Source organism: Etheostoma cragini, chromosome 7, assembly GCF_013103735.1.
Source record: "Etheostoma cragini isolate CJK2018 chromosome 7, CSU_Ecrag_1.0, whole genome shotgun sequence".
In the NCBI taxonomy this organism is placed as follows: domain Eukaryota; kingdom Metazoa; phylum Chordata; class Actinopteri; order Perciformes; family Percidae; genus Etheostoma; species Etheostoma cragini.
The window spans coordinates 16,487,732-16,503,940 of NC_048413.1; the positions used below are offsets into that span (position 1 = coordinate 16,487,732).

General features: G+C 40.7%; 1 protein-coding gene and 1 long non-coding RNA gene across 4 annotated transcripts in view; both read right to left on the reverse strand.

Moving 5' to 3' along the window:
* LOC117947101 overlaps window positions 1–9,148 on the reverse strand; it is a 20,538-nt gene extending 11,390 nt beyond the window's left edge. The window contains exon 1 of the long non-coding RNA XR_004657153.1: window positions 9,095–9,148. This is a non-coding gene — a long non-coding RNA (uncharacterized LOC117947101). The remainder of the gene's footprint in view (window positions 1–9,094) is intronic.
* spsb1 (splA/ryanodine receptor domain and SOCS box containing 1) lies at window positions 182–8,252 on the reverse strand. Of its 3 annotated transcripts, none has more exons than XM_034875699.1 (3): window positions 8,007–8,252; window positions 4,440–5,327; window positions 182–1,756 (listed from the first exon to the last, which is right to left on the reverse strand). In XM_034875699.1, exons 2-3 carry the CDS (start codon window positions 5,131–5,133, stop codon window positions 1,629–1,631), a joined length of 822 nt encoding a protein of 273 aa, XP_034731590.1. In that variant the 5' UTR covers window positions 5,134–5,327; window positions 8,007–8,252; the 3' UTR covers window positions 182–1,628. The 3 variants fall into 3 exon arrangements, with proteins under 3 accessions (XP_034731590.1, XP_034731589.1, XP_034731591.1); XM_034875698.1 differs by having other exon boundaries at window positions 8,124–8,250; XM_034875700.1 differs by lacking the exon at window positions 8,007–8,252 and adding an exon at window positions 7,048–7,325.
* Window positions 9,149–16,209: the final 7,061 nt, after the last annotated feature.

A 16,209-nucleotide genomic window follows, 5' to 3' on the forward strand; every position in this document is an offset into this window, starting at 1 on the left:
ATCTAATGTAAATTCACTACAAGTTAGAAACTGCCATAAATGTTAACTATGTTTATTCTACTCTATAGTATTTATTGAAACCATCATTTGCAGCATGTAATGATATTGCCTAAATACTACAACTACTATTTATCAACCACCTGTAGCTTGTTGACATTTAATAGGAGATTCAGGTACAATGCACTTTGAAATAAACTTTAATAGATACTTAACAAATCTACAACATGGAATACAAATAAAATGAAAGCTGCAAGGGAAATAAGTACAGTGTGTCCACTTCCAGCTGAGCACTGAATAAGGAGCACATCTGCACATTAAAAACTACTAGCCAGACAGGTTTATGATAGGGCATTAAATACGTTGGCAAGCCGATCTTCTATTACATTTGTGCAGCACTTTGTGGATTGTCTTGTCGTTATGGTGCCTTAAATCTAAAGTTGGCTGATTCAGGAACAACGCCATTCACCAACATAGTCCGTTTCATCAACCCCTTTGTTTCCCCCTTTACATGTCATAAACACTACTTCAATGGTTCTCAGCTATGTGCCAGTGAGACCCAAGAGTAGCAGCTGTTTTCATTACAAAGAACCACTTAAGTGGATGTCATTGGTTAGTTTCCATTCTCTGGCTGAATATGTGCAAACCAGTGAATCAGCTGATGGAGACTGGTTGATTTAAAAAAAGAAAAGAAAAAGAAATTTAAAAAATGTGGCACTCTTGGGCCCTAACAGCATGTGGTTGAAATCTACTGCACAAAAAAAATAGGAGTTACAGAAAAGATTTTTTTTTAAATACGTGATTGTAATGAGATAGATTTCCTGCAGATGCATGCTACAAATAATCACAGTGACATTATCCTTCCGTTAAAATTCCTGCTGATGTCTTGATGGTAAGCACTGGGGTAAACTTCCATATCGCAGAGAAACCTGATAATGCAGCGAGTGGTGGTTGGAGCTGCCTATCGGTGCATTCCTCCACACTGAAATAAATACTCTATGGAGTGGTCAGCATCTCTTCTGTGTTGTGTGAACCGCAATTTCATTAAAAAAAAAAAAAAAAAAAAAAGATCTAAAAGCAACTAGGATTTCATGTTATAATTCTCAATTTGAGAGACTCATGTACAGGTTGATGTCTGTGTGCTGCCACCTTGTGGTCAGAGGCTAGCAGTGTATTTCTGCACCAACTCTCAAAGTTTAAATTCCATCACACAATTTAGTTTTAGCACAACCAATAACAGATCAATTTAAAAGGCTACAAGATATAAATTCATTATCAAATTCTGCGGGTCACAGCAGAGAAACCGGCCACACATCCCACATTAACCTGCAAACTGGAGGAGGTACACCAACATGGTGACTGTCAGGCCATCGCCTGGACCAGCATGTGCATAGTGCTCAGTGATTCCTGATTTTATAAAGTTAGAGAATACAATTGCAAAGAGTCATAAAAATCAGATAAGAAACTCAAAAAAGGTGTCCAGCTACTGACACAGAAGCATACTTGTCAAAGGTTGAGTCAGTACTGGAGGCTTGAGCAATGTTGTCAAACGGGTTCAACCCAAGACTGATCCCAGAGAAACGCGAGAAAGAGACGAAGGCGTGCCGAGTGTGCTTTCACCGTCAGCGCTGTCATTGGTAGAGCAGGTAGTTCTTGAGAGAGGCCGGCAGTGGCAGTCTATGGATTTCACCCAGCCGGTCTCTTCCTAATGCCACCCTCACCGAACGCCGACACAGGTCCATCAGAGAGAGGGGTTCCGCTGGGGGAGGGGAACAAGAGAGGAAGAGAGGTGAGGTTCTGTGTGTTAGCAATGGCTAAATCTCATTTCAGGAGTGCGTAAATGCCAAGCATGTAAATGTCAAATGTCAGCAAGTGAGCGACAATAAAAAATGAGTTGAACAGTATTATGACCTTTATCCTCTATGACCAGAGAGAACACAATAAGAGTGACTTTATGCCCGCAGTTTGCAAGAGAAACATGGCATGCAGCTCCCATTTAGAGGAAGGATATTTAAGAATAAAGTTCACACTGATGTGGAATCCGCTCTGAAGAAAAGAAATGGACCAACATCCCCTGCGGTGGTACCAACACATCAGGGTGCTGCAGTAGATCAGTGTGTGTACTAGGCAGAACATCAAACTAAACAGATGAAATGCAGCACGTCTGTGTATACTGTAGCCTACATGGATTACAGAGTAGCGGAACACTTCAGGTAGTTTTCTCTCTAGTAGGGCCTACAATTTGTCCAAAAGGTATCCCATTAATGGATTTTGCTAATCTAGTGATAATTTGTCGAAGAAAATCTTTTTTGTACTGCTTGTCTGATGGAAATGTAACATAATTGACAGTTAGGGTTGGGTATCTTGAATAATCTAAATTGACACACTCGGCTGTGAACCGATCCAGTGAGCGCTGAAGGTCACAGGCCGATGATGCCATTAAGACTACATAGTCCGCAAAGACAGCCATGAGATCCCCAGCCCATCAAACGGCAACCCCTCCCCACCCCGTCTCAATATCCTGTCCATAAATACTACCAACAGGATTGGTGACAAAACACAGCCCTGGCGAAGGCCAACCATCACCTGGAATGAATCCGACTTACTGCAGAGAACCCACACCCAGCTCTCCCTTTGGTCTTACAGGTTGGATGGCCCTAAGAAAGGACCCCGTCACCCCATACTCCCGCAGAACCTCCCCACAGTTTCTCCCGGGGGACCCGATCATACACCTTCTAAAACACACTCAGACCGGTTGGGCATACTTCCAGGCTCCCTCCAGGATCCTTGCAAGAGTGAAGATCTGATCTGTTGTTCCAAGACCAGGACGGAATTCGCATATTTTTCTTCAACCTGAGGGCAACTATTGTCCGAACCCTCCTTTCCAGTACCTCGGAGTAGACTTTACCAGGGAGGATGAGAAGTGTGATACCCCTATAATTCGTACAAACCCCCTGGTCCCCCTTTTTGAAGAGGGGAACCACCACCCCAGTCTGCCACTCCCTAGGCACCGTCCCAGACCTCCACACAATGTTGAAGAGGCGTGTCAACCAAGACAGCCCCTCCACACCCAGAGCTCTCTGCCTTTCTGGACGGCTCTCATCTATCCCCGGGGCTTTGCCACTGTGGAGTTGCTCAACTACCTCAGCGACTTCCACCAGGTAAAATTGACCACAACAAACAAGACATTCAGTGTAAATTTTAATACTCGACTTAAAACTAATTTACTCGCAGCCATGATCTTCCGCTGCAGCGCCTACACTGCATACTGACTCCAAACAGCCACAGGATTAACAACATTTTGAGAGACAAACTGCTTTTAACATCAATTTATAAGATTAAGGATTTCCCCTCTCCACATCCACTAAGAGGAATGTCATAAAATTGAAGCTGGCTTTCATGCATATCACTGCTGCATCTGTATTGCTTCTTTTCCACAGGCCTAAAATAGGTTGAGGGATCTGAGCTGAACATAAAAATCTAATGAGCAAACAGCACTTGGGACATGCGGGTAGTACAACATGTGTTGATGAGGACCTACGTTTCCTCATTTAAAGCCTCTGAACAACCACACCCCTGTTTTCAGTCATTCCGTTGATTAGACTTGTTTCAGGTTGAAGGTGGGGCGGAACTTTGATGGGAACTTTTAAAGTTTACAAATTATCTCTACCAATAAGAATGACTAAGGTGTCATTCGTCCCACTATAACACCAACAGTGGACTCTGGAAGATGTCAATCACTCATTCTATCACACCTACACAGTCATGAAAAAAAGGTCCAATCAGCCACATTTACTATAAAACACCTGTGTGGTTGTTCAATTTAAAGCTCATGGCCCTTTAACCATGGAATAATTTATCAAATCAAAATCATTTACCAGTTGTCTGGGGAGGGGAACAAGCAGCTTTTTTTGTACATTAAAAAAGGGACTACTGGATGTTATGAAATCAATAAACACCAACGTCTATAACGGAGGGGCCATAGCACAGTTTAAAAACAAAAGCAAAGTACAGTTGTTGGCAAAAGCTAGGGCAGGTTACAGTGAGACATGTTCTCTGGTAATGCCTTACCAAGAATAGGACACAGTGACATAATTCTTATGAGAAAAGGTGATTCAGGGATGTAGTTAAATATTAATTCATATGTAATCTGGACTATCAGGAAAGAACACAAATAACGTCACGCTATCAGTGCTTTACATAATTGTTAGTGAGGCAAAGCTTCTGAAAGGTCAGCTCTAGAGTAACCCTGTGCAATAATGTGCCCTGCTTAGACAGTAGGACTAACACTTAACTGTCACACATTTCTTCATTGCATTAATAAATACAGCCACTGGTTGCGTAAGAGCTGGACACAAGACATCACGGATGGCAAAACACCCTTGCTTATGAGAAAATGAAATAACCGGAGTATTTCAAAAACATTTAAAGTTTGTACTTACGATCAAGTCCATTTATGTACCGGATTCTTATTTCACAGTGTCCCCACACGGCGCTCACTACTGGGTACAGCTTCCTGCCCTTAAGTCCTCTGAATGCCACCCCTAGATAATGTCCATCTACTATATAACCCAGAGTCCCTTCATCCATGTCTAAGACTACTAAAAGGGAGTCTGGTATTATGAAGGTGTCATCTGGCTCGAGGAAGGCCGGATAGGTTTTTCCTGGGTGATTCTTGCCATCGTGGTAGAGCTTACTCCTGCACAGGTCCCAGCCCCAGGACTCTGCGTTGCTTCCTACCAAAGCTGTGTAGCCCACCGAGTGCAGCGGGGCGTCACTTGTCGCCACTCCAACCACTGCGTGTGTGCCCCTCTGACGCATAGCCCAGCTGATCTCCCACACATGCAGTCCCCTTGTATAACCAACATGGCCCCGGATGGCGTCCGTGCTCTGCGCCACAGGGTGCCTGTGAAACACCAGCTTGTTGTCGTCCTTGACAAAGATGTTTAGGGAGCGGTCATCGTTGTTCCATGAGTTTTGGACCTGGACGTCCACGCTGGCAGGTGGCATGTCCAGCAGCAGATCCAGTCGAGACGGCTTGGTGTGACTCAGGGCCTGTAGCTCCAGCTTCAGCGGGCTGAATGCCGGATCCCGCATATCAATGGTTTTAATACCACCTGGGACTTTTTGCCCCATGCTCTGGGTGGTTATAGCAGCTCCCTCTTGCTCCTCCTCTTCCTCCCCCCTCCTCAAGTACTAATGGGGGGGAGTAATCAGCCTCAGACCCTCTCCTCCACCTTGCTCCTGCAACCCAAGAAGCAGGTTTGTTGCTCCCCCTTGTCACTAGCTGCAGACAGCGAAGCTCACACAGGTTGCGTTTTGAAGCCTTCCTGGAGATATTAGAAGAGATGCAAGCAGATAAGACAAAAAAGTTCATTATGACCCTTATCTAATTAAACTAATTAGGATTATTTCAGCTTGGGCCAGGAAACATTAGCATCAGACTGTACAAAACAAGTCAGCTAAACATAAGTTAGATTGTAAGTCCATCCTTATGCCCTTTGATGGCGACAAAAATGGTATCTGCTGTAATTACATCATCCTGCATTTATAGGAAATGTTAGTGTGTGTGTGTTTACTCAATGGTTTAACTAGATTAATCTGATCATCAGTGGACAACAACTCATAATAAATGCAGGGCTGTTAAGCGGCCTCAAAAGTTGTTTCCCCCCCATTGTTCTCATGCAAGGTTTAGCATTTAAACATAAAGATAGCAATGTCCCATGACCTACAAGTTCTGAGATGTAAACCAAAAAACTGATTTTACCTTCCTACCAGCTCACTATAACGTCGAGCCAACCAAGAAAGACAAGACCAACAAGTTTCTGCCACTTAGTCATGGTTGAAAAGATTATGTATAATGATTGGACATTTTACAGAGAATACACTGGCCACAATGTCTGATTGAAGGGCTACAGTTAGCTGCTGTGAACAGTCTTTTGAACACATGACTAACTAAGATTGTATAAGATAAGGCTATATATCATTAATAATCACCTTTAGAGATCTTCAGCTTCTACAGTTTATAAAACAATTTTAATTTAGTGTTTGAAGCTCTAAATGGTAAACACACTTGCTGTTATGTGCTCCATTTGCTAAGTACCTCATTTAGGAACATGAAGAAAAAAATTAAATTAAAACCTGATTTGATTAGTTGTCCACAATTCTACGTATTACTTCTTCACCAGCTTTTCTTGATAAAGCAGAGTCAATTCTAGAATTTTAGATAAAATCACCCACACCACCAATAATAACACAAAAAGGGGATTGGGTTTTATGGTATAATTAACAGTGTTTGTTTCTCAAAAGCTAGTGAACATGATATATGGTTGTCTAGTCAGAGAGCAACAGGAAAAGCAGTAATAAAAATGTACTGCCTACAAAAATAAAAAAAATAACGCTCGTCAAGTTCCAGGTGCTGCGGGACCAGTTTCAGGAACTCAGAAAGTTGACAAACAAAAGCCTGAGGAATACCTGTAGTGTTTTACTTCACCGGCTCCATTACAATAACCAATAGCTACCCCACACTCTGAATTAAGTATCAAAATACCACAGACATAATGGGACTTTTTGAAGCCGCAGGTGTAACTGCTGCTGCTCTTTGGTCTTCGTATTTCAGCATGTGTTGCAGCAATGCCATACAGAGCATTGTGTAACGTGGAAAACTGTGCTGCTGGGAAGGCCACTCTAATTGAATTGTAGACAAGAGTTCATTGAGAAGGGCTTTTGGCTCTTTTTCTAATGCAAGTAAACAACCATTTAAATGGGTCATGTCTGTTCAGTGATTGGAAAACAGTAGAGAAGAAAAAGCAAGCAGCGGGTGGCCAGCATCTAAATGTAAACAATCTCTTTTTCAATGCCTGTCCAGCATTCAGGCGGAGTGAAACGTTTTAATTTGCACACTCTTTGAGCCAGGAGTTCACCATTCCTCTCCCTGGGGAAAAGGGCCACATTAGTTACAACGCACACAACATGCAGTAAGTAAATTAAAAGTAACAGAACAATAAATAGATCTTCTCACATTCACCATGGACTTCAAAACAAACATACACATTAGTAGTATAACAAATGGCTTGAGGAGGGATATATGTGGGCTGGGATCCTGGACTGGCCGGCCTGGTTGGGGTTCCTGGGCCCCTGGGTTGGTTTGGAGCTTATTAACATGCAGGAGGAAAGGGGTTGCTGGATTTGCTGCGCCAAGTAAACAGTTGTCTCTATTGTAAGGTCTAATTTAAACCGGTCCCACCTGAACTTAAGCCCTAGCTTGTTTGTTGACCTGCTGAGTGCATAAAGTTCAATGTTTACTTAAGACAAAGTCATCCATTGTAAAAAAAAAAAAAAAAATTGTGGTTGAATAGTATTTTCTTTCTTATGATGGAATACATCCGAAAACACACCCTTTATAATGCAAGCAATAAGCAGTACCACTGACGACCACCTCTCTAAAGCGGTTTCAACAAAACCGTATATTGACCTTAATGAAAGTACAATGTATTGTCTTAGTTTAAGGTAAGTATACCTCATACACTGCCAACTGAGTTATGTAGGCCTTCTGGAGAAGTTAACCCATAGTAGCTTGCCAAGCTAGCTAATGTGAATGCAGCCTATTCTTCAAGTAAGCTCTCTTGGGCCAGGTAGCTGTGTGCTCCTGGCTCAAGGAACTTCCACGCGCGAGCTCAAGAGAGGAGCAATGCATAAATCAAGCTAACAAGACTTGAAACGTTGTTTTTATTTACTTGAAGCTCGACCGCGTTCGAAATGTTAGTTACACAACAAGCAGCACCAACAATGTTAGCATAAACAGCAACCAAACAAAGCTAACGCTAATAAGCGAAGACAAAACAACTCGTTACTCCTTTTAATCTGGACTGTATAAACTGGGAAGTGACAACCCTTTGTTTTCGATATCAAGTATGTAAATGTGACGTAAAGAGAAACAAAAGCTTCAGCAGACACCATATGAGCAGTAAACGGGGAGAAACGGTTGAAAAAGCACACAGCAAACAGACCTTGTTGAGTTGGGAAACAACCGAGAAGATGAGACCAGGAGAGGATGGCACGCAAATTCGAGAGGGTTCAGAGTCTTCCCCTACTCCATCTAGTTTTCCGTTTCCTTGTCGTCTTACCTTTTACCATTTCAGGCTGGACATGAATTAGATAGAATGATGATGGCTGCTCTCTAACATCTCTCGCATCACGTGATAAAATGCTCCCAGCTGCTAGCGCTATGCTAGATTAGGACCTCCCTACTGACAGTCTGCAAAATCAGCTTCATGTTGCTATTGCAGTTTATGTAGATTTTGCGTTGTTTTTGTTTGTTGCAAATTTATTTATGAGACTATACACAAATTTACATTTCACAGTTGACAAGTAGCTTTAGTAGTTTAGTAGTTGGTAGTTAAGCTTTTTGCTTTTAAATTAAAGATTTACAGGGATTTATATATCTCATCGCAGGTTCATACAGACTATGGTTCGTACTTATTCTAAGTATTCTGGGTTTCTATTAGAATATGTTTACATGCTTCAGTAAAAAAAAAATAACATTATCTCTCTGAAACGCTCCGTTGAAGTGCCTGTCGCTTTAAACCCCCATCCTGAAAAAGCCCAGTCTGCTCTGATTGATCAGTGTTTCCGGGTCTCCTGCATCTGCACTCTCGCACCATCATTGCAGCTGGGGCATGGCTGTAATGCTAAATTCACACTACGAGTGTCAAAAGGTATAAAATGCGCTTGTATTGTTTCATATTTTTCCGCCCAATACACAAAAAGCTAGCATAGCGTCAGTTAACTTTTCTACATAACACAGTACCACAGTGTACCTTTACAAAACATGATTGGTTGAGCATCTTTGGAGTGCTGAAAGACAGCACAGTCACAAAGTGACAAGTGTGTGTCAGTTTGTAGCTTTGTGTCACAGGCTTCAATTGAAAATGACTTGTAGCCTGTTGCGTTGTCACTTTTAGTGTCAACACAGTGTCACAGCACTATGGCGGACCTTTCTACCTATATTTAGGCCTAATATATGACATCTGCACATATATGGGCTGTGTGCATTTCTTTATGGATTGAGTTATTTGATACTTTCACACACACATACATATATATATATATATATATATATATATATATATATATATATATATATACTGTAGCACCTGCACCTGTTTTATAATAAAAAAAGACATGGAAAATCTCACTTTTTACAAAATTTGACTTTGTGATATTCACTAACATTTCTATGCAAAAGGCTGCACACTTTACTTCATACATTTTCTGATTTAGTACTTCTAAATTGGAAATTAAGTTTTTAAAATGCTTTTCACAAAACTTTTTTTTTCTTAAGTGGTTTCATTATCCCAAAACCCTGGCCACTAAGTGGCTATAATAATAATAATAATAATAATAATAATAATAATAATAATAATAATATTTTAACTAAATCATGTATAATCCTATAACTAATAATAATATATGCTATAGTATAAAAACTAGTCTTTTATAACTGTTATTGTTCATATTTATGTTAAAAAATATACAAGTACACATGACAAATTTGGCTTCACAGCTGTAACCCATGGGGAGAGTACTTAATTCCTTTAGAATGTGTGACTGTAGCTGCATAGAAATATCTATTTTACCATTACACTTACACAGTCTTGACTTTAATAGAATAAAAACAGAAAATAAAGATAAAATCATATTTACATTGGCCTTTTCTCATTGAAATATACATTGTTATTTAATCATTGACTGAAATGAACTATTTACTGAAGATTGAAAAATATCCAGCTTTTCTCCAGTATAAAGCTAACTTTAGTGTGGTGCATCACCAGCAGAGGATCCTTTTAATGTGTAACCTAAACCATAGACTCCACTGGGCTCACGTGCTGAACAAGTCAGGTAAAATATCACAGGACCACTGTACTTTCACGTCTTTGTTAGTTTGACAACACAGCAAGTTTTACAATAATTCCTAGTCTGTGGTACACTCTGGTGGGTTCACATTCCCTGTGTGTGCTTGCTTCATAATGACTATTTCAAAAACAGTGTCCTAAAAATAAACACACACACACACACACACACACACACACCCCTGACCAACATCAGAAGGGGCATGACATTATCGACACCACCAGTGAACCATGATCACTCATAGACTGACACACTGGGGCACACTGTTGATGTTAAATTTGACCTTCAGGTCTTCAGTCCCTCGCAGACCTGGTTTAAATAATTGCTGAGAATGACATTAAGACGAGTAGAGATCCTCAACCTCAGTCCCTGCTGCTCAGTAAGTCAGAATCCTACTCCACTGACACACTGACCCCAGGGGAATGTCAAGTACGGTGAGTGATGATCAATTTGGACTGACAAGTAGGCTACATGCACCCTGCCCACAACCTTCATGTGCCGAACAACTGATGCAATCACTTGTAATCTTTCAAGCAAATTTCTTCAGAAACAATAGCGTAGTGTAAATCACCGCAAACACATGCACCAAATTTCACCTGAGAAATTTTAGGGCACTGTTGCCATCTAGTGGTTTCTCTGGAATAGAGACCTTATGCTTGAGGTTCAGAGCCTCACATTAGGTTATTAATTCTGTCTACATGAAGCCCTACTTCATTAATGTATCACTCATTCAGAATAACATGATGGCATGATGTGCTAATCCTGAACAAGTGCTAAAACGGACAAAGATCTGACTAAACATCCTCTTTATCCTCATTTCCTTCCTAACTTTAACACTCATACAGAGTTTTCCTTTTGGCATGAGATTTCTCTGTGACAAGGACTGGAATTAATAACACATTTAAAATGACCTTATTTGTCCACTGTATAAGGCGTCTGAAGGTAATATGGCTCATTTTACATCCTTGGTGGGGAACAGCTTGGAGTCTTGAATTTCCTTCTCCTCAGCTCATCTCCCATGAAAATCCCATTTTCCCATGCACTGATGGTGCAATGTGCTGAGCTTGGTGATATCTCAGGGCCTTCCACAGTGGAGGAGGGGAGCGCAGACATGCTTACTGCCTCCCTTTTAGAAACCATCATTTCAGCAGGATCGATAGTACGTCCTACTCCACGGCAGGAAAAGTGCACTGCCTCTACGGGGGTGGAGGGTTTTGCTGGGGGGTTATGTGTGGACAGCTGCACCAAGGCAAGTCCAAGCAGCAAGGTGAATGATTGCATGCTGCGTCAGACGCTCACCTCCTCGCTAGTTCTGAGATGCAGTTTCTGAGGAGGACCAGTGGGTGGATGCTGTCCTCAAGTGATGGTTGCCGTTGCAGGCAACATACTGATGAAGCACAGAACTAGTTTAGCCGTCAGGTACTTCATGCTCTCAGTTTTTTCCCTCTTAGCTGGCTCACAAATCTGCATTGAGATGAGTAGATCTGCAACCGATGCAGCTTGCATAAAACACTTTTTTTCTGAATCATCCTACAGCTATTTGACTGTAGAGGTTGAGCACTCAAATAGATTCATGCTGTAGGTGAGAAGACATCTCATATTTCAGTAGATGGCTTGCAATTTAATACCTTTGCAGTCCAGCTTCGTGAAGCCAAAATCTGTTGACAGCAATATTCAGTTATTAAAGTAGTGTGCATGGACAGTGAGTTTAGAAAATCATTCACTCCTGAAATACAATTTTTTTTCTCCAATTTGTTTAACCTTCACACAAACTGTTAATCACACTTGTGTTCAAGTAGAGCTGCAACTAACCATTATTTTATTAATTAATCTCATTTAGTCTATAAAACTGCCTGTTACAGGTCCTCAGAACCGAAGGTGATGAATGATAATTTCTTGTTTTGATAAACAAAAAATCCAAAAGATATACAATTTGCAATGATACAAAATTGGACACAAGCAGCAAAACCTCACATTTAATAATCTGCAAGCAGATGTTTGTATTTTTGCTTCAAAAGTGGCTTAAATGATTATCACAATAGCTGCCTATTCGAAAAATCAACTTCAAAATAAAACATTCACTAATGCGTTTATGCACTCTTTTAGCCATATTATTATTTGTACACGCTTCATCAAGCATGTATTTAGCGAGTACTGTGCTGGTGTGAGAAGAGCGCTTGAAGATTTAGAGAAAGGAAAAGGCATCAGTTAAAAGAGGTGCACCACTGCGGGACAGGGGGGATGTGGTTGGGACAGGATGTGTGGTGCAGCACGAGCATCCACTCTGCTCAGATCGCTGCTCATTTGTCAAGTTGCCTGCAGACTTGAATGGTGCATTGCTGCTAAAACACAAAGGCAATCAGCAGTGGAACAGCACACCTCCAGGGAGGGGTCCCAGGTGGACGAGAGCCACTTTGGGTGATTTGCAGATTAAGGGGTCTTTCCCTCTGTACATGCCGTAGGGTTAAACTGAAGTTTTGTATTTTATTGTACTTAAAGAATTGTGTCATATTGAGGGATTTTTTTTTTACAGGGAATAAAAAAGAGCAGCATGGCTGGCAAATTCATCAAATCCACCCATAAGCTGCAGAAAATGTTTGTTCTACTTGCAGTTTGATTTCAGAGATGGACTAAACTCTCCCAGTCACAGCATCCCCTGAGCACAGCAAGGAAACAGAACGCACAGCAAGGAGTGCAATTGCTAATACAATGAAACCTCACTTTTTCAGTGTAGTTTCAATTATCCATCAGACTTTACTGCCATTAGTCATCACTCAGACACCATCCTTGCATATTAGCAGCACTGAGATTTTCTCAATGCTGGCACAAGCAGAGAAGCCAGGTAAGGTAAGGTAACAGCGTTAATGGTAGCCTGGCGTTGCTGGTTGTCGTGGCAGTGGATGGGCAGACCCGAAGAGCCCATCCTGCGGATGAGAGCCAGAGAGGGCCCGTCTGTACTCTGGTAGGGGTCTAGGCCATCCTCAGCTCACACAGCTCATTAGACAGTATCCAGGACACAGGCCGGGCCGACACTTCTCATGTGTCACACAGGGGTTTGGCAGATTGGCCAAACCACCTTTTCTAGCAGCTTCCACAAGGCAAATGTGTCGACGAGCTCTGCGTGGGATTAGTCCAGAATGGGAATTGGCAGTGGAAACATGTCAACAGAAATCTTGACCATAAACTAAGGAAATACATATCACATTTGTTAATCTAACTCTCAAAAATAATGGTGCTGCTTTGAATTGAGGTCATGAATACATTTCAGAAACTCACTCTTGCCAGCTCATATTCTCTGGCCTGTGCCAGATGAAGGTTTGAAACCCGAACATTCTTTGATATCGAGCCCACTGCGAGAGGCGAGTGATTTGATGAGATGACAATGTAAGCTTGGTACACTATACCTTTCAGAGACACATAAGCAAAATTATGATTTGTTTTGATTTACCTTCATTATGGCCTTAGATCCACCAATCCATCTTTTTTCTTACCTAATACTGATGCACCAACTCAAACTATCTACCAATAAAGAATATGAATCTGATCCCTCCCTTTTCCCACATTCAAAATCTATATACCTCACTGCATGGAACTCTTAGGAATCATCATACATGTGGTAACATGAGTTGATAAAATGCTATGACTGAAAGAATGTAACTCATAGAATACACAAAAATCTTTCATGGACATTGACAAAAACACTGCCTTTAGTGTACCTCTGTGAGACCTGATCCGCTTTATAAAGGTCAGTATTGCAGACAGTACTATTCCAAGATATCAGATTGGTGCGTCCCTAATCATGGGATGGGCAAACAAAATTACATGTTACAGAATCATCTGACTTAGTTGTTGCTTAAAAATATAGTATTGATAAAAACGACTGCTTCCTGGAAGTTTCAATAAGTGACAACATATTATTTACAAGCACAAACACAAACACAAACACGTTTGAATACGCAAGGCTATGAAACGTGACATGACTTTATGATTCTTATTGTCAACATATTTCTTGAAAAAACCAAAACCAACAGTGAATTGATCTGTCTAAAAAGGGTTGTGTATGTATTCCAAAGCCTGAAATATCTATGTAATTTATTTTGAGTTGATACCACGTGCACCGTCGTAATGCTCACTAGCACACTAAATGTGCATATTAATTCATGACTAAAAAAAGTTCCCAAGAAATGAGCTATTTACTGCTGTTTGAGTAACTTTTGCTAAAAGGTGCCGAGCTGTTTCAGGAAGTGACTGAGACTTTTTTAAAGTAAAGTATATATGTGCGTGTACTCTTTATAAAGATTAGTTTTTGAGCAACAATGGGGTTGAAGCTGAATGAGTACAGAGAAAAAGACTCACAACCATTACGTTGTTGTCATTTATGTCTTTCCATGGAAATCTTTTTTCTTCATTCTGCCACACTAACTCTAAATATGAGTCTGTTCCACCAGTTTACGACCCTCTCATTAAGCAGCGGACTTCTCACAGTTTCTAGGTTCTTTGTAAAGAAGGTGCAGATGTCAGGAATCCAGCAGGAAAAAAAAAAAAATAACAACGTCTCCGCAGATGAAAATGACACTGAAAACTATATTCAGTAGAGTGGCACATTTCATGTCAAACACAAAGTTGGTTTCTGACTTACAATCACACAAATCTTAATGTTTAATAAAAAAAAATTAAAAAAGAGCAGCATTACATTGATGGACCGGGGCAGTTCCCCGTCCAGGATAATTTTCATCAAAGTGAGGTCCTTGAGTGCTTTCAAAATGATGGTTGTTTTTGTCAGGGTAAATAGCCTGTCTGTCACCTTGCCTCTGCTTTGAATATGTTCAGTGTAAAGAAGCGCAATTCAGCCTTGACTATTTACAGGTGTAATTAAGCTGATTTACAGCTTCAATATTACTGCCACAGATACGTTTAACACAAAGTCCAAAGTCTTCATTCTCTATTCAAAGAAATATTTACATAACCTGCACCACAATGTGCACTATTAACTACAGTCATCTTAAATACACAAAATGCTGAAGAGAAAGCCAAGCAAAACCATAATTTATAAAACTATTTTTTTTGACTGTTTATCTTAAAGTATTACATACTGTAGGGATGCTTGAAATTGATATTATGAGTATTTGAGGGCCTAAAACTAGTCTTTGTGCTTTGCTTCAACACCTCTGTGGAGAACAAACTAGCTGCTGCTGATGGAGCCGCTGTTCATTCACCACAACAGAGCAGCCAGCTGTCAGAAGTTTAGCCGCTCACCAAAATGTCAATCCATCATAGATGTTTTACCACCATACCTCTTCTACTAAGGGAGAAACTGATGAATCCTCACACTTCATATGTGTCACATATCGAGCTCTGCCTTTCAAAACGGGATCTTTAACATCACTGTGATTGTGTGCTTACAGTTATTTCTGTACAGCCATTACTGTTTCACCTGTTAAGTTGTCGACATTGTGTCTTATCCACTCTTATGGCCTGAGGAGGAATCTGCTCAGCTTTACGAAAATGCAGTCAACAAAGAAGCATAGGTGCAGTAAAACACACCACATGCTATCGTCTACAGAATCCGGATCCCATGATTCAGTCCATCTTTATCCCAGACTGACTGAAGTGAGTAGAGAGAGAAAGATTTTTGTGAAGTGAATTCATTGCTAGCTAGCCTCATTTACCTCCCTTGACTACATCTTCAATTGGAAATGTCAGGTTTCCCTTGAGAATATCCTTGATAAGATCACTAATGCAGAACAATCCTTTTTTTATTTTACATCTAGTCAGATTTTCAGAAATAAATTCTGCTGTGCAGTATACCCATAAGAAAGAAAATCTTCACAGCATGGCTTTTAAATCTACAGTTTCAAAGCGCCAGGAGTCAGTCCTCAGTCAAGGCAATTTCCTCCTTGACTGAGGACTATTGAGAAGAGTCTAAATTGATGTGTAAACCAAGCAAGCTGCTGAGCTTGTGAATCAATGTGTCTTTTTTATCTTTTCCGGACAGATCAATGGAGCTGAGGAATGGGCTGTGAATGGCAAAACAAACAAAAAAAGACGCAAACTCACCAGCTGATGGTTAGACTCTACTCCATTATCTGTATGAGTCAAGACTATACATACCTGATAGGTAACCCTTTTCCTTTAGAGATGCATTAGGTTTTCCTATCAACTGCAAAAAAATGTTAATAGTCAGGTAGCTTTCCCAGACCTTAATGTAAATCATAAACACGAGTAAGAGTCGTGTATTCACACATTCAACTAAGTGCATAAGATGACTCAGATCCAAATCTCTACATTCATACAACCTAT